Genomic DNA, 21,482 nt, shown 5'->3' on the forward strand with positions numbered 1-21,482 from the left:
GTAAGTAGCATTATGATAAAGAGAATATTTTCACCTAAAAATTAGGAAGCAACTCTATATGCACATACACAGGATTTCCCAAAAAATGTATACACACTTTTTTCTGGTAGCTCAATTGATGTTTCTTTTTCTTCAGATTTAACCCATTGGAATTAATAGTTATTCAAAGTGTGTTTATATGTTTTGGGGGGTACACCATGTCTATATATCCCAAATTAAATAATTTCAGCTAGCAAGAATCATCATTCATCTGGCACTTAGTTCAAGAGCACGCTGAAAGAAATGTACTTGACATTCTTTATCCAATATAATAAAAGGGTAATATGCAAATTGACTGAACAGTGGAACAACCAGTTGCTATGATGTACACTGACCACCAGGGGGCAGACACTCAATGCAGAAGCTGCCCCCTGGTGGTCAGTGCACTCTCACAGGGGGAGCGCCACTCAGCCACAAGCCAGGCTGACGGCTGGCAAGCGCAGCAGCCCACTTCTGCAGCAGCACTAAGGATGTCCAGCTGTGGCTCAGGCCCATTCCCCACAGGGAGCGGGCCTAAACCGACAGTCGGACATCCTCCAAGAGCTCCCAGACTGTGAAACGAGGCAGGCCAGGCTGAGGGAACCCCTCCCCACCGAGTACATGAATGTCGTGCAACTGGGCCTATAGTCTACCTATCCTAATAAAAGGGTAATATGCTAATTAGACTGGACGTCTTCCGGACATCCATCCGGACTTCCTTCTGGACAAAGTCATGGTGGTGGGGACCAAGGCAGAGGCAGTTAGGGGCGACCAGGCCGGCAGGGGAGAGCAGTTAGGGGCGACCAGGCCTGCAGGGGAGGGCAGTTAGGGGTGACCAGGCCGGCAGGCAGGGGTGGTTAGGGTATATCAGGCAGGCAGGCAGAGAGGTTAGAGGCAATCAGGCAGGCAGGAAGGTGAGTGGTTAGGAGCCAACAGTTCTGGATTGCAAGAGGGATGTCTGACTGCCAGTTTATGCTAATTAGACTTGACATCTTCTGGACATCCTTCTGGACAAAGCCACGGTGGTGGGCTGAGGCAGAGGCAGAGGCAATTCCTGCAGGATCGGGCCTAAACCAGCAGTTGGACATCCCCTGAGGGGTCCTGGATTGGAGAGGATGCTGGCCGGACTGAAGGACCACCCCCAGTCATGCACAAATTTCATGCACCAGACATCTAGTATATATGTAAAAGCCTAAGCGACCATTACGGCCGAACAACCAGAATGACTGGTCAACCAGTTGCTATGACGCAAACTGACCACCAGGGGGTAGATGCTCAATGCAGGAGCTGCCCCCTGGTGGTCACTGCACTACCACAGCCAACTTCCCATGGCCCCTCCTCCGAGCCAGCAGCCCCCCATTGGCCCCTGGTGCTAAACCATTTGTAGACAATCTGCTTCTGGGTCGGGGTTTCATATGTGGCAGAGCAGCTCCCTTGCTACGATCTATTGAAAGTCAGCCCTCAACACAAGGGTTTGTCTCACTCCCATCCTCTCACTTCCCTGGGGGCCACCCACCCACCGCAGTGGTGGCACAGTGGCAGGGAGAGGAGGAGGGGGGAGGGGGGAACCGTGTGGTGGCAGGGCACCTCCAGCGACCTTCAGTGTCCATTCCTTATGTGCCCGGCCCAGCAACTGTTGCCTCCTCTCCCGACCCCACCAGAGCTTTTGGGCTCTGGGCTGGGACATGGAACTGGGGGTGGGTAGGGAGGACATGGCCCCTTTCCCAGGGGGGACAAGGGTCAGCTCCCTCCTTGGGGCCAGCAGCCAACCTCCTCCATCCCTTCCCTCGGCCAACAGGCCCCAATCGACCCAGCTCCAATCGGCCTGGACCTGATGGGTCCTGATCGCCGGCCAGGCCTAAGGACCCCATCTGTGCACAAATTCATACACCAGGCTTCTAGTAAGATATAAGTACAGAATATAAACAAATTAAATAAATGGATCAATGCTCCTAGAATATAATTAGGTAGTTCATCATTATTTCAGATCCAGCTGATGGGTTTACAGGCTTTCCTCATGTGGTTTGTATCATGAATTTGTATTTTCAAAAATCTATACTCATTGTACATAAAACATAGTCATCTTCTGATGGACACAAAGGAATAGAATTCCTCAAATGTTCCCAAATACAGTATATGTGCATGCACCTCACTTTAAATAAAGATGCCCTTCAAAAATAATACATAAATTTTTCAATTTTTCATTAAAAGAATGGGTATGGTCTACTCAAAGAATTACTGTGTGATCCTTTTAAAGAGAAAATTATTAAATACTAGAGGCCCAGTGCACGAATTCGTGCACGGGTGGGGTCTGGCCAGCCTATCCTGCCCCTGATCGGGGTGTTGGGGTCTGGGCCAGCTGGGGGGAGAGGGGTGGCGACTGGGGCCTGGATCAGGCTGGTTGGCTGCTGCACTGCGTGTCATAGCCACTGGTCATTCTGGTCAATTGCTGTTCTGGTCGCTGGGTTTTTATATATATAGATTATTCATGTTGTTTTACCTCAGGTTCCTAACAAATTAGATTTATGTACAGTGTGATTTCTCAAACATCACAGAAATAAGAATGACCTGGACAACTTTATACAAATGCACATTAACTGACTTCAATGCCAGAGATTTTAATTCAAAGTATTTTTTTATATATTTTACTATAATTTTAAGTGATTTATACGCAGGTAATCTCGGGTACATATTTTGACAAAATTGGCCTACAATCAGGTACACTTACATAGTAATAATATTAGCACCATTCTTATTAAGGGCATCATATATCCTTGAGAGTGTGGTTACTATTATTGAATTTTAAATGGTAGTTTTGTAATTTATGACTTTGGTTACTACAGAGAAGAAATTTTCCAACTGTGCTGTATACCTTTAACTGTACGGCTACCTAAACTCTTAGGCTGGGGAACGTATACCACCCAATGCAACTTATTTTTCTCAATGAAAAGTATGATATGTTCCATGAAAAAAAAAATACCACAAACTAAGCAAAAATAAATTAAATTGCCATCACGTCACTGCTTAGGAAAATTACCACCAACTGGTAATCTAATTACCAAAATCAGGAAATGAACATGAACACATACGTTGAAAATCAAGCTTACTCTGAAATATTTCAGAGAGTTTAGATTATTTATAATAAATTAAAATCCACATATCTTTCTATTAATTTCTTTCCCTAATATTATAATGGTTTTATTTTATGCCTTTGCAGTATCATTTCAATGAACAAAAAAGTTCATCAACAAAATATTTCACAAAAAGTTATTATATGCACCCATGTATATAAGAGCATTGTTCATAATAGCTAAAACATGGAGCTAAATCAGAGTGTCCCCTGACAGATGAATATATAATAAAAAATTTGGTTTATAAATCCCTGGAACATTATTTAGCCTTAAAAAGGAAGGAAATTGTGACATATGCTACAAGATGGACGAGTCTTGAGGACATTATGCTAAGTGAAATAACCCTGTCAGAAAGATAAATAATGCATGATTCCACTATATGAGGTGCATAGGGTAGTCAAATTTATAAAGAGGAAAAGTAGAATGGTGGGCTGGGGAAAGGTGGAATTGGGAGAGTTAAGGTCTAATGGATGTAGAATTTCAGTTTTACAAAATGAAAAGAACTATGGCGATGGGTGGTGGTGATGGTTGCACAACATTATGAAGGTACTGAATACACAACTGTGCACTTAAAGTGGTTAAGATGATGCATTTCATGTTATGTATTTTGCCACAATTATTAGTTTACCAAAATTATTAGTTCAAAAGATATATATTTTGTCCTTTTATACACATTGTCAAAATTTCCTAAAGAAAAGACTGCCACAGTTTCTATTTCCCCATCAATAGGAACATATTTTAATCACTTTGAAATAAAGTTTTACAGAAAACCTGTAAGGATAAAGAATTCCAATATGCCCTTCACAGAGATTTCCAACCTAAAAAAATGATTACCATGTTTATTTTATAATTCTCTTGTTCTCTTAGTGTGTGTGTTTGTGCCTATCTCTATATACACAGTTATGTGCTGCATAATGACATTTCAATCAATGACTTCATACATGACAGATTATATAATCTTAACATAGTATAGTGAAACTTAAATTCCTATCATCTAGTGTCACTGTAGGTGTCCTAACAGTGTGGTGTAACAAATTACAATAGCCTTCGTATTCAGTAGCGTAACATGCTATCCAGGTTTGTAGCCTAGGAACAACAGACTATACCATGGAGCCTAGGTGTGCAATAAGCTACACCATGTAGGTGTGTGTAAGTGCACTCTATGATGTTCCCACAATGATGAAATCACCTAATGACTCATTTCTCAGAATGCATCCCCATCATTAAGTGATACATCGCTGGATATACTTGCATTCATGTTTATTTATTTATTTGCATGTGTTTATAATTGGAGAGCCATTTGAAGTTGCAGACATACCATACCTACCCATAAACACTTCTGAGTGCCCTTCCTGGGAACAAGGACACTACCTCACCAACTGGTAATCTAATTACCAAAATCAGGAAATGAACATGAACACATATGTTGAAAATCAAGCTTACTCTGAAATATTTCAGAGAGTTTAGATTATTTATAATAAATTAAAATCCACATATCTTTCTATTAATTTTTTTCCCTAATATTATAATGGTTAACATTAGAATATACTCGTTAGTCTAAAATATATGTTTAACAATTAGTTATGAGCTATACTACTGGACAAAAATTACTGGAAATAGTCTGCATCTGAAAAGACTAAATGAGACACCATAAAAATCAGCAGTTTATGCTCAGCCGGTGTGGCTCAGTGGTTGAGCATCAACCTATGAACCAGGAGGTCACAGTTCGATTCCCAGTCAGGGTATGCCTGGGTTGCGGGCTTGATCCACAGCGTGGGGCATGCAGGAAGCAGTCAATCAATGATTCTCTCTCATAGATGATGTCTCTCTCTCTCCTCCTCCTCCTCTCCTTTCTCTCTGAAATCAGTAAAAATATACATATCTATACTAATAATAGAGGCATATGAAAATTGTTTGAGATGTCGTCACAGTAACAGTAACGACTGAACAGCAGTCTGGCAGGCTGTGTGGGGAGACAAGACCGGGAGGGGAGTTAGTGAGGGACAACCAAACAACTGAACAGCAGGCTGTGTGGGGCAATCAGGCTGGCAGGGGGGTTAGTGAGGGATGACCAAACAGCTGAACAGCAGGCTGCATGGGGTGACCAGGCTGGCAGGGGGGAAGGTGGGGGCAACCAGGCCGGCAGCGGGGGGCAGTTAGGGGTGATCAGGCCAGCAGGTAGAGGTGGTTAGGAGTGATCAGGCTGGCGGTGGCGGGGGGGGGGGGCAGTTAGGGGCAATCAGGCAGGCAGGCAGGTGAGCAGTGAGGAGCCAGTGGTCCTGGATTGTGAGAGGGATGTCTGACTGCTGGTTTAGGCCTGTTCCCCGGGATCGGGCCTAAACCCGCAGTTGAACATCCCCTGAGTGGTCCCAGATTGGAGAGGGTGCAGGCCGGGCTGAGGGGACCCCCAAACTCCCCCTGCACAAATTTTGTGCACCAGGCCTCTAGTTCTAAAAATAAATAAATAAAATAAGCAGTTTTACATTAACACATTCAGAAACCTTGTCAATGGTCCAGAAAAAAAGAGTTCTGAAGCGTGACTCACTACAACACATTTCCCAAAGGCCTTTAAGGCTTTAATATTAACAGGAAGCAGATACAATTAGACATGTATTAATTGAAAAGTGTTACCTAGGAAATCTTGAAAATAATTTGTGGGCTCTTAGAACTAAGTAGGCTAAGACTTTACACAATGAACTGTCCCCGTAAAATTTTTCTCTACTCTCCACCTCCCTTAGGTTCTAGGCAAAGTTAACAATAAACACAAGGCGAGCACAATACCTCTGCCAGTAAGAGTCCGATTCACAATGTTTACATGTGCAGGCGTGCAAATACCATGGCACATATATGTGCAAGTACGATCTCTTGAAACTTGGCTTAAAATGCATTTCCAATTTTAAGGATAACAAAAACAAAAGGCCTGAAATTTGAAGAAAACCAAAGAGAAGAATGCTGGATACTCAATCAAAACTAGAGGAGCTAACTACATAAGCATAAAGTATTATCAGTATATGAATACAGAATACTTTCTCATTCAAGGGAAATAATTTTACTAAAACTCTCAGCCTCACTGCCTTTTATTTCCCATGTAAATGCCGAATACACTCTGACCTGTAAGAACTCTATATCTATTGCTCATCTTATCAAATGTCTGATTTAAGCGAGCAATGCGACCTGAAAGGGCCGAAGGGATTCTTTCCTTACCATCCAGCACTTTTCCAAGGCTAGCATTACCGGCCCATTTTCCTTTTCTTTGCCCCAATAACTCTATCCCCTGCAGCCTCATCTCTGCCTCCCTGTCTTCGGTCATGAATAGGTGATCCTTATCAATAAACCTTTGTTTCTGTCCCTCAGGCTGGTCATGTTTTAATCTGCCATTACCCGTGCTCAGAGCATTAACAATGTAAACATTCAAGTCACTGCCAGAGTCTTGGAAAGCGAACACGTCCAGATGCCTATCAGGAGGGGAACGGGCCTGCAGTTCCCTAGGGCAACCGATTTCAACATGCAAGGTCCCTCCAGCTGCTCAGGCAAGTGGAACAGAGAACTCTCCAGGGAAGTCTGCTCCACCCTGAGAGGCAAGGGAGAGTCACCAGTGGTCTCCCAATAGCATTCTGCCACTACTTGTCTCTTCTTTGATAATTAGCTGGACTGTCACTGCTTAAAATGACAGGACCGTGCTTATGAAGCCAGAAGATGGTTCATAATCGCAATAAGAATTTTAATAGGAAATGCAATAAATGCTTTGGTAATAAAGGAAGTTAAGACAGAGTTTTCATATCCAGATTACTTTTGTTCAATGAGAAATAAAAAGACTATTTCTAAAATCCTTTCAATACAGTGCTAACTGGAAATTCCAAACTAGGAGCTGAACATTTCAAAGAATGGTAGATTTACTCCCCGGCAAGGAATATAGCTCAGCATTGGTTTATGTTGCGATGGTGTTATATAGGTGTAAGGAGGAAAATTCTGCCCTTTGCATTTTAGACACTATCATATGCTGGATTTACCTGTGTTTGGAGGTGTTTCACTCGTAAAATACCTGTTACCTACGGAGTTTAATCTGTAACGGGCATATCTAAACTAACCAATAGCAATTTTTTTAAAAAATCTGTAAACTGATCAGAATATATTTTTTAATTGAGTAAAAAAAAAAAAAAAAGGTAAATTTTAACTTTGGAAATTCTATAATTTCCAAATAAATGGATTTACCATATTTCATAGTAGAATCTTATGTCTGATACATTTTTATGAAATAAATATGTAATATATATGAGTAATTCCCATATTTAAAGAAATTTATGCCTACTTCAAAAATTATATCAACTTTTATTTTGTAAGAGCCAAATTATTGGATCCCATTTAATTAAGCAAGGGCTTCTGTTCATTTCAACACCAGTCTTTCACTGCTTTAAGTGCCCACTTAAGACAATTCAATAAAAACAAGTGACTATAATGAGTAATTTGAGGGAGAGCTTATCAAATCTCCCACCTACATGCCATTTTAGGAGGATCCTTCACTCACAAAGTCTTGGTCCAACCACCTGATGCTGAGTCAGGGCCTAAACCATCTCCCCCAGCACCACTGTTTCTGCAGGCAGAGACCAGACACCAGCACCGCCACTGCTCCCTACAGAGTCTCCATCAACACAGACATCTCTTCTTCCTCTCAGCACCAGCCCCAGTGTTACTGGGTTTCCCAGATCACACCCTATTGTTTATGATAAAGATGCTGCATTTGATCTAATTGCCTTTGACATTTCCTCCTTCAGGAGAAGGACTTTTTTCCTAGGGTATTCTGCTTTGCTGGTGCTGAAATGGAATCAGCAAAGCAAAGGAAAATGAATATTCCTAAAAAAATTAGCTGCATTCTGGCCACTCAGCATCTTCTTTTTTTGAAACAAAAGATGACAAATAAAATTTAAAGGATATAAATTTACATTGATAAGTACTGCTGAATGTGATTGTGAGAATCCGAGAAAACTCTGGACTGGTAGCAAAGGTTTCCTATGCATTTGTTTGTAATAAGGACAAATTACTTGTAGGTGTTCACCCTACACTCAGTACCTCTCTAACCTCTCATATCAGAAGCCTGTTATTGTTTAGCATCTAGAAACACAGATGTCTTGCCATAAGGCTAATTATTTAACTTTTTTAGAAGAGTAATTATTAAAGAACGACAACGACAAAAAATGGTGAGGTGGAATTTTCTTCCCTCTATTCTTCTAATAACATAGTCTTTGTTTTTATAGTAACTTGACATAGATTTATAATCCTATCTAATAATAGACAAACATGGTAATTAACCATACCTCCGCTACACTTCCCATTGGCTAATCAGCAAGATATGCAAATTAACTGCCAAGCAAGATGGCGGCCAGCAGCCACACAGCTGAAGTGAACATGAGGCTTGCTTGCTCCAGTGATGGAGGAAGCCAACGTTCCTGGCCTGCTGCAGCCCTGCTCTAAGCTACACTCTAAGCAACAAAGTTGCAATTATAGAAGCTAAACAAGCTCCAGATACCTGCTTTCAGCCAGCCATGCCTCAGAGCTGGAGCCGGCTCTCGGCTATAGAAGGTATAGAAGCTATAGAAGGTAAATAAATCCCAGAATAAAAAAAAAAAAAAAAAAAGGAGGGGCTGGGAGCTTCAGTCGCCCGCCAGCCTGAAAACGGCCCTCAGCCCCTCACCCAGACGGCCAGGCACCCCAGTGGGGACCCCCACCCTGAAAGGGGGTGTGGCCAGCTGCAAACAGCCATCAGCCCCTCACCAGGCTGGCCAGACACCCAAGCGGGACCCCCACCCTGATCTGGAACACCCTTCAGGGCAAACCAGCCGGCCCCCACCCATGCACCAGGCCTCTATCCCAAATACTAAAAGGGTAATATGCAAACTGACCCTAACAGCAGAATGACTGGGAATGACTGTTCAGTATGACACACGCTGACCACCAGGGGGCAGACATTGAATGCAGGAGCTGCCCCCTGGTGGTCAGTGCGCTCTCACAGGGGGGAGCTCTGCTCAGCCACAAGCCTGGCTGATGGCTGCCAGTACAGCAGTGGTGGTGGGAGCCCCTCCTGCCTCCTCAGTAGCGCTAAGGATGTCTGACTGCAGCTTAGGTCTGCTCCCCGCTGGCAAGTGGGCATCCCCCGAGGGCTGCCAGGCTGCCAGAGGGATGTCTGATTGCCAGCTTAGGCCCAATCCCCCGGAGAGCAGGCCTAAGCCAACAAGTGGTCACCCCTGAGGGGTCCCAGACTGCGAGAGGGCACAGGCCGGGCTGAGGGACACCCCTACCTCTGAGTGCACAAATTTTTGTGCACTGGGCCTCTAGTCTATATAATAAAAGCCTAAGCAACCGTTACAGTGGAACAGCCAGAAGGACTGGCCACTATGATGCACACTGACCACCAGGGGGCAGACGCTCAATGCAGGAGCTGCCCCCTGGTGGTCAGTGTGCTTCCACAGGGGAGCGCCACTCAGCCAGAAGCCGGACTCATGGCTGGCAAGCGCAGCAGCGGTGGTGGGAGCTTCTCCCACCTCCACTGCAGTGAGCTGAGCACTAAGGAGCAGCAAGCAGGCGGATGGTAAGGAGCGAGGTGTCTCGGACTGTGAGAGGGATCCTGGACTGTGCAGGCCGGGCTGAGGGGGACCCCCCCCCCCACTCCAGTGCACAAATTTTGTGCACCAGGCCTCTAGTAAATCTATAATAACATACATTAATCTACTAGGCAGTGCATAGTACAGGGCTTTCCAAGATGTTTTCTCTGGAACTCCTTAGAAATGCAAATTATTGGGGCACACTCGGACCTATTAAATCAGAAACTAGGTGGGGGTCAGTAATCTGCATTTTAACACGGCCACCACATAATTTTGATGCACTTGAAGTTTGAAAGCCAATGGCCTAGTACACTATTGGGACTTAATAACTATTAAATTAGAGGGAAGAAGAGGAGGAAGAAGGAGGGAGGGAAGGAGAGGGAGTATAAGAACACACACAGGACATTCAAGAAGCACAGCAAGCAACCTCTAACACTAGATTCTAAAAATAGTAATCATGCATGTCTGAGAGTTTCTGTGTAAGGCAAATATAACAGAAATATTACTTTGAAAATAATCATATTGATTGATTGTCCATTGTTATGTGAAATACCACTGTTGAGAGTTTTCTGACTCACAGGGGGAAAAGCATCTTTTTAGAATGTCATTCAGAGCTTTCTACAGAATATTCAGTGAGATGACACACTGGCCCATGTCCTCTCTCCACCACCTATCCTAGCTGCGTGAATTTCCCACAGTATCTAATCTCAGGATTCCTCAGCTTTCAGGTCTGTGAAATAGGAATAACAACAACAGTACCTTCTTCTGTGGGTGGTTGAGGATGAAATGAGTTAGTATATGCCAAGTACTTAAAAAGAGCCATAATAAGTATGCATTCCTCTCACATAAGCAATAATCACGATTATTATGATAATTTCCATTGTCGTTAGGCCAGAAAATTGGCCTGAGCTCTGAGCTTCAGAGGGCCCTGCTCTGGCTCTCTCCAACCTCGCTCCTTTCCATATAGCAGTGGATCTGCAGGACCCAGAGGATGTGTCCACCCTGAACTTGGCCCACTCCGCTCTCCATGTAAACCACTGGCCGATGCCCAGAAGTCTGGAGTCTCCTGTTTAACAGGCCTCATGCCTGGGTTTGTGTCTAGGAATTGTGAGGCCCTCTCCTTTTCTCCTGTGCCCCGAGGGTGGACAAGGAGAGGGTGTGTGTACCTCAAGTCCTGAGGGGTGGCCAAGGGTGTCTGAAACAAGACATGTGAGTGGAGTATAAACCAGACGGCTGGACTGTTCTGGCGTAAGTGCCTGATAATGAAGCTTTTTGATCACTAAGGCATCCATTCAAAGACATCAATCTCCAATAACCATATTGCCAGCTGTAAGACACAGCCACTAGGAAAAGAGTGAGATGAGATACCAGACCACAATAACCATGAAGTTTCCTTTCAGAAAGCCCCAGATAACCTAGACAACTGGCCACTCCGGTAACCCTGCTTCTTCTTATCTGCACCCTAACCTAGTTATCGCTCTTTTGCTTTAAATTCACCAATAGTGAGTCTATAAAACCCAAGGCACCACGCACTCAGTCCAACAAAAACAGAACCCCAGATCCAAGTGCGCTCTCTCTCTCTCTCTCTCTCTCTCTCTCTCTCTCTCTCTCTCTCTCTCTTTCTCCCCCCACCCCCATGACCTTGTGTAGCCCTCAGGCATACCCTATACCAGTGATGGCAAACCTATGACACGTGTGTCAGAGGTGACACGCGAACTCATTTTTTGGGTTGAATTTTCTTTGTTAAATGGCATTTAAATATATAAAATAAATATCAAAAATGTAAGTCTTTGTTTTACTATGGTTGAAAATATCAAAAAATTTCTATATGTGACATGGCACCAGAGTTAAGTTAGGGTTTTTCAAAATGCTGGCACGCCGAGCTCAAAAGGTTCGCCATCACTGCCCTATACCCTCCAAAACCTGTGAATAATAAATCTTTTTTTTTTCTTCAAAGCACCCCGATGGTTGTTGCTGAGGTGTCTTACAATCATAATAAGAACCATAAGGCCCAGTCCAGCCACAGCACTGACTCCAGGTGGGGAATGTGTATGGGGGCTGCCACAGCACTGCAGGCCCAGGTGAGGGCTGCAGGCGTTCCAGCTGACAGCATTGCCATCCATAGGCTGAGACCAGCATGGCACGGGTGTCCACATGCATGCCTGAGAGGCACCTCACAGTGCAGGAGAAAAATGAAAATGGGGATCCCCACCACTCACTCCCATGTTGGAGAGAATGTCTCAGTAGATCCAGCATTCTAAATGCCAACCTGATGTTTCCCACCATCATTATGAGACTGTATTTGTTAAGTTAATCTAATGTAGTTCATTTACCAGTCTTCTATATTGGTTTATGAGTTTTAAATATATAGGTAAATGTTATGTGGGCATACATTTATATTACTACCCCAGCTCCACCAGTTAGGGATAGCTCTAAGTATTTAAAAAAAATAGCAAAAATTAAAAATATCAAAAGGTGGCTCTGTAACTCTTTAATATCATCCCTGTTCTTTATGTTGGGTTTTATACCAACCACACACACATATCTTCACTATGAATTATGAAAAATAATATAAATGTAGCCATTTCAAAATGGAGTTGGAGCTGCCATCCAAGAGGAACTGGCTTGCAAGTCTGACTCCTCAAATCTTTGGAATGTTAAAAATGTACAAAATAACCTTTGGACTGGGCCTGAAAGCAGGACTATACTCCAAATAACTGTTTGCAAAAATAACTAAGAGCAGATATGAAAATTAAAGACACTCTTTAGAATTAGCATCACTATGTTAGTTTATCTGCACCTACAGAAATTCCTTCCTTCTATTCATGTTATTGTTCTCCTTCCCTTTCTCATAAGAACCCCATGCCTTCCCCTCCTAAGGGGAACACAATTTGGATTTCCGCCTAAATAAATGCTTCCTGAATAGCTATTCTTTTGAATCTCAAATAAATGCTTGTTGCTTTTCACCTTGGCCTTTTACTTTTAAGTTAACATATCATATCTATATATATATAAAAGATTAAGTGACAATCCAACCAGCCGGTAAGTATGATGCGCACTGACCACCAGGGGGCAGACACTCACGCAGGAGCTGCTGAGCTGCAGTGACTTGGGAGTGGTAGCCCTTGGGTGACACACTCCGGAACCAGAGAGGAGAGAGCCTGATTCCAGGGTGCATCACCTGAGAACCGCCCTCTCGCAATCCGAGACCCCTTAGGAGATGTCAGAGAGCCAGTTTTGGCCTGATCCCCACAGGCCAGGCCGAGGGACCCTACCTGCCAGAGAGACCCTGCTCACTCCGCAGATGCCCTTCGAGCCACATGGCGCTACTCCAGCTGCAGCCGACCCGGGAGGGACCGCAGGAGGTTGGCTCTAGGGTGTGTCCAGCCAGTCTCACCCAGTTCCACCCCTGGCCACCTTCTAGCTAATTTCTTTTCAATGTGCACAAATCTGTGCACCAGGGCACTAGTGTAAACACAATCCAATATGGCTGCAACTCTAATGTTCCTGACCAAGGCATTACTGATATCCAGTGAAGATATATAGTACACTTCCAATAAAAACGTACATGGTGGAAGCAAAAAACAAACAAACAAAAACCCCTTAGTATATGGCATAACTATGTAAAAAATGCCAGTGCTTACATACCACAGTCTACACTGACTTTACTGCACACCAAAGAGAGCGTGACAAAAGTGTGAGGTAGCGTCCACCAAGACCTTGCCTAGGCACTGCCTGGGATCCCCAGCGTTTAAAGAGGTAACACTAATGCCACTAAACTCCACCCAAGCAGACACCCAATCTTCAGTATAATCCACCTGCATCCTCTTCCCAATGCCCTGAACCAAGGATGTCTTCTCAGTGCTGCTGCCCTTCTTTTCAAACCTTTCACTCAGTTCTCTAGATATTTATCCTACTATTTTTTAAAGTCCCTACATCCTCCACCTCCTCAGAGAATACCCCTTCACCTGCCTGGTCCTAACTAGAATCTGGCTCCATCTACAGGACAACACATGCACTGCAGTCCTTTCAGCCTCTGAAAGAATGAATGAATTTTTCTAAACCCAATTGTTACTTCTAGGATACATCACTTCCACTTGCACATTAAAAACCTTTCCTCCTTGACAAAGAGATTCTAAAATCTAGCATTTCTACCTTCCTTACCAGCCCCTCTTCCCTCTCCACTCTCCCTCCCTACTAACCCATAAGCCCATGTACTAGTGCTATTATTCAAAATGTTGTCCACAGACCACCTACTTTTTGAAACTGGTTCATAAAGAAATAACTATGGAAACTGAAAGTCAACATTTAGAATTTTACTACAATTTGATATCAGTGAACTTCTCTGTAAACTTCTTGGTCTTTTTTTTAGCAAAATTGTTGCCCAAACTTTTTTTTAATGTTTTTATTGATTTCAGATAAGAAGGGAGAAGAAGAGAGAGATAGAAACATCAATGATGAGAGAGAATCATCGATGGGTTGCCTCCCGCATGTCCCCAACCAGGAACTGAGCCCGCAACTGGGCACGTGCCCTTGACCAGAATCGAACCTAGGGCTCTTCAGTCTGCAGACTGACTCTCTATCCACTGAGCCAACCAGCTAGGGCTTGTTGCCCAAACTTTAATGTGTACATAAATAACTTGGGGAATCTTGTTTAAAAATGTGGGTTTAGTAGTCTGGGATGGGGCTTGAGATTCTGCATTTCCAAAGAGCTCCAAATGATAATGATGCACTAGTTTACAAGCCCATTCTGAATAGTGAGGCTTCAAACAACTGTTTCACATGCTTGTATTTAGCTACTGTTTCTCAAATTTCACAAACCAAACCTCTGCACTTACCATTGCCTCTGTTTAGAGTCACTGCTACTTACAGGCTGTGCAACCTTGGGAAAGTTAATTAACCTCACTGTGCTGTAATTTCCTCATCTTTAAATGGCGATTAATAATCCTAAATACCTCATAGGATTTTTGTGAGGCTCAAATGGGTTAATTAATGTAAACTTAGCATAATGCTTGGCTGTACTAGCCATTTTAGTTTTTTAAATTTTTATTCTTGCCTTATTCACTTAAAGTTTTGTTTAAGTATCACTTCTTTGAAGATATTTTGACATCTTTCCATGCCAGAAAGAGGGAGCCACTCACGCTGTTGTGTTCTTACTATACTTTATAATCTAACTCTACTGCTGTATAATTATTTACATGTTTCTCCTAACCAACTGTACACATTTTGAGAGCAACAATTTCCTTCATCCATTTGTGTATCCTTAAGACATAGCATGTTGATTGGCAAATTTTTTAAAACTGACTGAATTTTGCCCTGGCTGGTGTTGCTCAGTCCTTAGAGTATTGGCCTACACACTGAAGAGATACGGGTTCCATTCCTGGTCAAGGGCACGTAAGTACCTGGGTTGCAGGCTTGATCCCCAGCCTGGATCAGGAGCGCATGTGGGAGGTAACCAATCCATGTTTCTCTCTCTCTCTCTCTCTCTCTCTCTCTCTCTCTCTCTCTCCCCACCTTCCTACCTTCCACTATCTCTAAAAACCAATGGGAAAAATATCCTCGGGTGAGGATTAACAAAAAACAAACAAACAAAACAACTGACTGAATTTTGATGTGAACTATTGTGAATAACCTTATAGAGCTTTCTAGGCTACAGTAGGAACAAGAGTTATAAAATATTATCATGAAAACCATGAAATGTCATTATAGTTTGTCGGAAAATTTTTCTCATGAAGAATCATTTTAAACCACTTATCTATGTCTTTGGACTTAGATTTCTGTGACAATTACAAATCACTTATTTTTTGGTGAGAAAAAGGAGAGGAAAGGAAATATGAGAGCTATTTTTAACAAGAAGTCTCTGGGGGTGCTAATTTAAATGCATAAATCTTGAAATTAAATTTTGTAGATGTTTTCTCCATTTTATATATTTTATCAATATATAACATAAAATCTGACTAAAAATATACTCTAGCATAGATACAAGGAAACACAATCTGGGAAATAATCTGATGTGCTCCTTTCTAAGGTCTTTTATTTTTTTTATTTATTTAATTTTTTAAGGCCCTTTATTTTTGAAATAAATGTAGACAAATACTCATTTCTGAAGGAAATACACCCTCTGAGTAATATTTAGGGATAAGCATAAAGCTCTGTCCCGCTCTTCCGCTCTTCAGAAATACACAACACGCTCTAGAAACTAGTTTTCTAGGAGAAGAGGGGAGAGGCTCTGAAATAAGATTCGCTGGAGAGAAGCCATATAAGACTACTTTCCCAAGAACTGCTTGCACATGTTTCTGAATGTTTCATTACGGCGTCCTGCCTTGTCCTCTGGCCCCAGCAGTGGGAAATGGTTCAGGTAGATTCATTCAGAAAAGAAAGGATAATCCACGTCTTTATGTTCTTTATGCCTAAGGCTTTTCCAGCTTGGAAGCCTGCCTTTCCTTACCTCTGTTTTTCAGTGGAGGCAACGTAGGGTGCAGATCTTTATTACATTCATTGCGTTCTGTGCAGCATTCAATTGATCTCCTTTGGTGAGGAATGGGAGTGTCCTAAAATTAAACCCGAAAAGCTATTAGTGGATGTCCCCTAAATGTCATAGGCACATAACCTCAAACTTAAGATATTAAGATTACTTAGGTAACTTACTTAAAATTGTTGCACAAACATGTTGAAAATATTGTTTACTTTTCAGTCATTTCTTTTAAATTATCCTGTATTACCTTACTTCTATGTCTGCATTTCAACAAAATTACTACTACATTTGTAATAACCGGTGTGCACAGTGTAAGCGCACAAAGAAAGCTAGGCATAATACAGTTAACTAAATTGGAATTTGAGCAAGAAGGTCTAATGAGACACTAAGCCAGAAATTAACAGCAAAAATAAACATCATATTTCATTTCAAACTGAAGGGAGAATTGGCCCAATGAAAATGCTCAAATTATTTTCCAAATCACTAAAAATAGGCTAGTGAAACAAACAAACAAACAAACAAAACCCCCACACAATTGCTTTCTCTTATTGAAACTTGACTGTTTAAAATCTAGTGGAATCAAGTTTCTTCCTTACCCGGCACTGAAAATCTGAGCCTTCTAGTCCCAGACATCCCGACGTGATCACAGGCATCCCAGAATCATCTTCTTCTATCATCGTGAAGCAATATCCATCTGTGCTAAAGACCAAACAGGCAAGGAGTGTGAGTGTAAGTGTGTGTGTGTGTGGGGGGGGGGGGGGGGAGGAAGATGCTCATCATTTGTTTCATTAAAAGTCAAGAAGTTCAATGATCATTACAAGTTAAAGTCTGTTGAGAGAGTCCCGAAACTTCCTTTCATGGAACTTGACTTAATTATCAATAAATATTTTGTAATAGTTCCTCTGTACAGAAAACTGTGAGAAAGAAGTACCCAGAATTTCCATATCACATATACAATTAATAACCATATATACCAATTACTAAACACTTATTTTGGTCCTTGAAAAGAGATTTCTCTTTTTTAAACAATATATATATTCTTTTATTTCAGAGAGGAAGGAAGAGGGAGAGAGAGAGATAGAAATCATTAATCAGATGCCTCCTACACAGGGATCGAGCCTGCAACCCAGGCAAGTGCCCTGACTGGGAATTGAACCCGGGACCCTTCAGTCTGCAGGCCAATGCTTTATCCACTGAGACAAAACCAGCTGGGGTAGATCTCGATCTCTCTCTCTCTCTCTCTCTCTCTCTCTCTCTCTCTCTCTCTCTCTCTCAATTGATTTCAGAGAGGAAGGGAGAGGGATATAGAGATAGAAAACATCAATGATGATAGAGAATCATTGATTGCTACCTCCTGCCCCCAGAACAAAACAACTCTGAGGAAGGTGGCACTATTCTTACCTTCTATATGAGGAAACCAAGGCTCAGAGAACTTGAGTAATTTCTCAAAGGCCTACAGCTAATGAGAGTATGCACAGCAGAGGTTTGAACCCATGCAGGTGAATGTCTATGCTGGCTCCCTTGTTCTGAGGTTGTGAAATAAACTCACCTCTTACCAAGGCACACAAACTAAACTAAGGAGGGATCAGCACAGCAGAAGTGAGCTAAGACTCTGCCTTTTGGTGCTTGTGCTTCGGGGCTGGCCTGTCAGATGAAAGCATCAGGTTTTGTTTTCAGCAGTCGGGACTTACATTGGAAGTGGGGTAAAGTTGGACAATGAAATGAAGGGGTTTTAACAAGATCATTGTTAATGGTTTTTCAGCTCATGGCACACAAAAACTAATTACTAAAATTCTGCAGCATGCCAAAAAATAGAGTTTTTGCTGATCTGACAAAACCAAACAAACTATAATTTTGACTCATTCACACCGAACAGCTATTGTTGTGTTGGCTGTTGTAATTTTTTTTTTTTAATTTAATAATCTGAGGGAAAAGAGGTCAGTGCCCCTGACTAAATAGTCAGGCATCACATGTTTTAAAAATTCCTGCAGCACACCAGTGTGCCTCTTGCAGTATACCGTTGAAAATCGCGGGCCTAGAAAGTAAAGAAACGATATATTCTTTTTCTGTATGGGTTTTTAGATTAAAAAGAACTTTCACTTATTCTATCACATTTAGTCCTCTCAACAACAATGAGAACTGATTATTTCTATTTCACTGACGAGGAAATTAAAGCTATGAGAGTCTAATAAGCAAACAGTTACAGAAGCAGGCTTTTCATCAAGAATCTCTTGCTTCTTTCCCACACATTTTTCCACTGTCCCCTCCTGGGACTAAAAATGGAAAACAAGAACTGTTATATATAGAAATATTTATAAACAAACATTTCTGTCTTCACAAGTTTGTGCGAGGCATGCCAGCAGACTCCCAAGATAAGTCATAGACCCTTGCTGCGTGAGCTACGAAATAAAGGCCTGAACTCTATCCCATCTTTTCCTCGTGTACATGCATGCTCAGTGTCCAAGACAGACATGACAGCACAGTCCTCAAAGGTCAGGGAGGCAAGCTCTGAGCATTCTATTAGCCATGGTTTCTGGGTTGGTCTGTTCTGAGTTGGTGGCAGCAGCATTCTGCCACACCTTAGCCCTTCGGTTATCATCAACACCCTTAGTATTACTCACTTGGCTTATTAGCCTCAAGTCATCCAAAATATCTCAGTTTATGAAAACTAGCAGAGCCAAGTTCCAACATATTAATAAATGGCTGTGGAGGGCCAGTGATAAATCTCCCTTTTTTAGAGCAAGGTCAAATGCATGAATATTGTTGTGGAAGAAAGACTTCCTCTGAGCAGCCCATGCTTAAATTTACTTGGGGCATTTTAGCCCATACACTGATATTGCTATGACAATCTAAAGCATGTAAATACTGAAGGCTATAAGTACAAGAGCTGTCCCTTAGAAATTTACTGTAAACAATATAAGCAAACAATACCCGTGTGTGTGTGTTTTATTCCTTTCCTACACATTTCGATTATGTGTGTAACTTCCATTTTTCATTGAAAGTAAAATTCAGGAATTTTCAGAAATAAAGTCATCTTAATTTTCTGACCGTAGGAATTCATAGTGACTAGAAAAGCTGATTCAGTATGTTAAATCCAAAAAGACTAATTCCTTCTTAATCATGAGTTCCCCTTGCTCAAAATCTGAATACATGGAAATGCACTTTTAAGTATCCTATAAGAATCAAGAATGAGAACAGAAAAAGCTGGTAAACTTGTTGGCAAGTCACTGTTACAGTGTCCTAGGAAATATAAAGAAACATCAGCGAGGGTAATTTTAAGCTTTAAAAACACACTCCCACCCAGCCAGTGTTGCTCAGTGCTTAAGCATCAACCCATGTACCAGGAGGTCGCCAGTTCAATTCCCAGTCAGGACACATGTTTGGGTTCCAGGCTTGATCCCCAGTAGGGGGCGGGCAGGAGGCAGAAACTGATGATGTTTTTCTCTCATCAATGTTTCTCTCCCTCTCTTTTTTCTTCTCCCTCTAAAATAAAAAAAAAAAATATGTTAAAAACACATTCCCTTGTCTGCAAAGAAAGGTGGAAACCCTATATAATGAAAGGCTAATATGCAAATAGACTGAACGGTGGAACAACCGAACAACCGGTCACTATGACAAGCGCTGACCACCACGTGCGTGTGTGGAACATGGCGGGCACTGGCTGCAGCAGGAGATGGAGCAGGTGAGCAGGGGGCACCAGACCACGGCGGGGCGCCAGTCGCTGCCATCAGGCCAAGCCTCTGGTGGTTACTGAAAATTCTTTGCTCCTGTGCACCGCAGTCCCGCCCGGCGCTCGCAACTGCTGTCAGTGCTGGCCCCACTCGTACCCACTGCCAGCGCCAGCCCCCGCTCACTCGGCGCCATCAGCGGGTGCAAGCATTGGCTGCCAGCCCTGATCGCCCGAGGGCTTTTCCACCTGCCCCTGCTCCTGAAGGACCACTTGCACCCACTGCTGGTACCAGCACCAATTGCTCTGTGCCATCAGTGGGTGTGAGCAGGGCCAGCTGCCATCAGCATGTGGGAATGACAGTGGCAGGAGGGGGGCTGCCAGAAGACAAGGGATGGGGGGGCGCTACGGCAGGAGGGGCCAGGCAGGGGTGCAGAGAATGGGCCGAGACCTGCCCCTGTGTCTACTGCAGCCTCGCAGCCCACAGTTCCTTTCAAGGTGCACGAATTCGTGCACTGGGCCCCTAGTAAAATTATAGAGAGGGGATGGAGAGGGAGGGAGAGAGACCCTAGAGAAAAGGGTCAGTGTCCCACAGTCATCAAGTAAGGTAGGGATCAACTATGTTGTTGGAGTAAGGGCAAGAGGGTGAGAGAATATCAAGTGCATATTATCTGCAACAAAGCAAAAATAATTTATAAGCTTCTCATTGAAATTTCTAGCTAGAAAGGAAACTTGAAGGTGCTCTATGCATTATTTTATTTTACTGAGTACAGTGTTTACAAGGTTTACCCAAGCCTTGGTCCTTTTAACTCTATTCTTATAAAGGCTTAAGAATTACTTGAGGACTTTCAACTCTCCAGCAAGCACAAATGTAAACAAAGCTATGCTCCAGTCAGAGCGGGACAGTTCCACCTCCCACTAAGGGATGGCTGCTGAATGGCACAAGAGGCGACTAACTCCTCCCACCAGCCTGTCTGGACATCCTGCTCTCTGGCTGCCATATTGAGCTTAGTTTTGACATGTGTTCAGCTATTGCCACATCATTCCCATAGTGTTGAAAGTGATCACAACAATAGATGAAGATCATGAAGAAAACAAAAGCAGCAATCATTTTAGACAAAATTGAAAGCGGTGCTATGTATACAGGAATGTAGGACCAATCATTTTATTCCAATAAGGACTACAAATTAAAAATACTGCCCCTGCCTGGCCGGTGTTGCTCAGTGGTTGAGAGTCAACCTATGAACTAGGAGGTCACAGTTTGATTCCCAGTGCAGCCGGGTTGCAGGCTCGTTCCCCAGTAGGGGATGTACAGGAGGCAGCCAATCAGTGATTCTCTCTTATCATTTATATTTCTTTCCCCTCCCTTCCTCTCTAAAATCAATAAAAATATATTTTAAAAAAATGCTGCCCCTGAGTTATAGGCAAAGAAAAGTAATTGACAAAATGGAACAAGAGTTGAATCCCAAAATGATCAATACTGAAATGCCTCTCCACATAATGTTAACTAATGAAAAGGCAAAGCTTTTGAGAATTTAAAAGTCACATAAGGTCAAAGCAGTGATAATAACATTTTTGTTACAGCCCTTGGATGG

At 42.7% G+C, this 21,482-nt stretch overlaps 1 protein-coding gene across 1 annotated transcript in view; it reads right to left on the bottom strand.

Moving 5' to 3' along the window:
* The window catches only part of BMPR1B (bone morphogenetic protein receptor type 1B), a 376,371-nt gene that overhangs the window by 30,435 nt on the left and 324,454 nt on the right, over window positions 1-21,482 (bottom strand). Inside the window, exons 3-4 of the mRNA XM_081109293.1 lie at window positions 16,817-16,919; window positions 16,194-16,296 (exon numbers count right to left, since the gene is read on the bottom strand). Of these exons, the coding sequence (XP_080965419.1) occupies window positions 16,194-16,296; window positions 16,817-16,919 (206 nt within the window). The remainder of the gene's footprint in view (window positions 1-16,193; window positions 16,297-16,816; window positions 16,920-21,482) is intronic.

This window comes from Myotis nattereri, assembly GCF_964212035.1.
Source record: "Myotis nattereri genome assembly, chromosome: 1".
NCBI classification, from domain to species: Eukaryota; Metazoa; Chordata; class Mammalia; order Chiroptera; family Vespertilionidae; genus Myotis; species Myotis nattereri.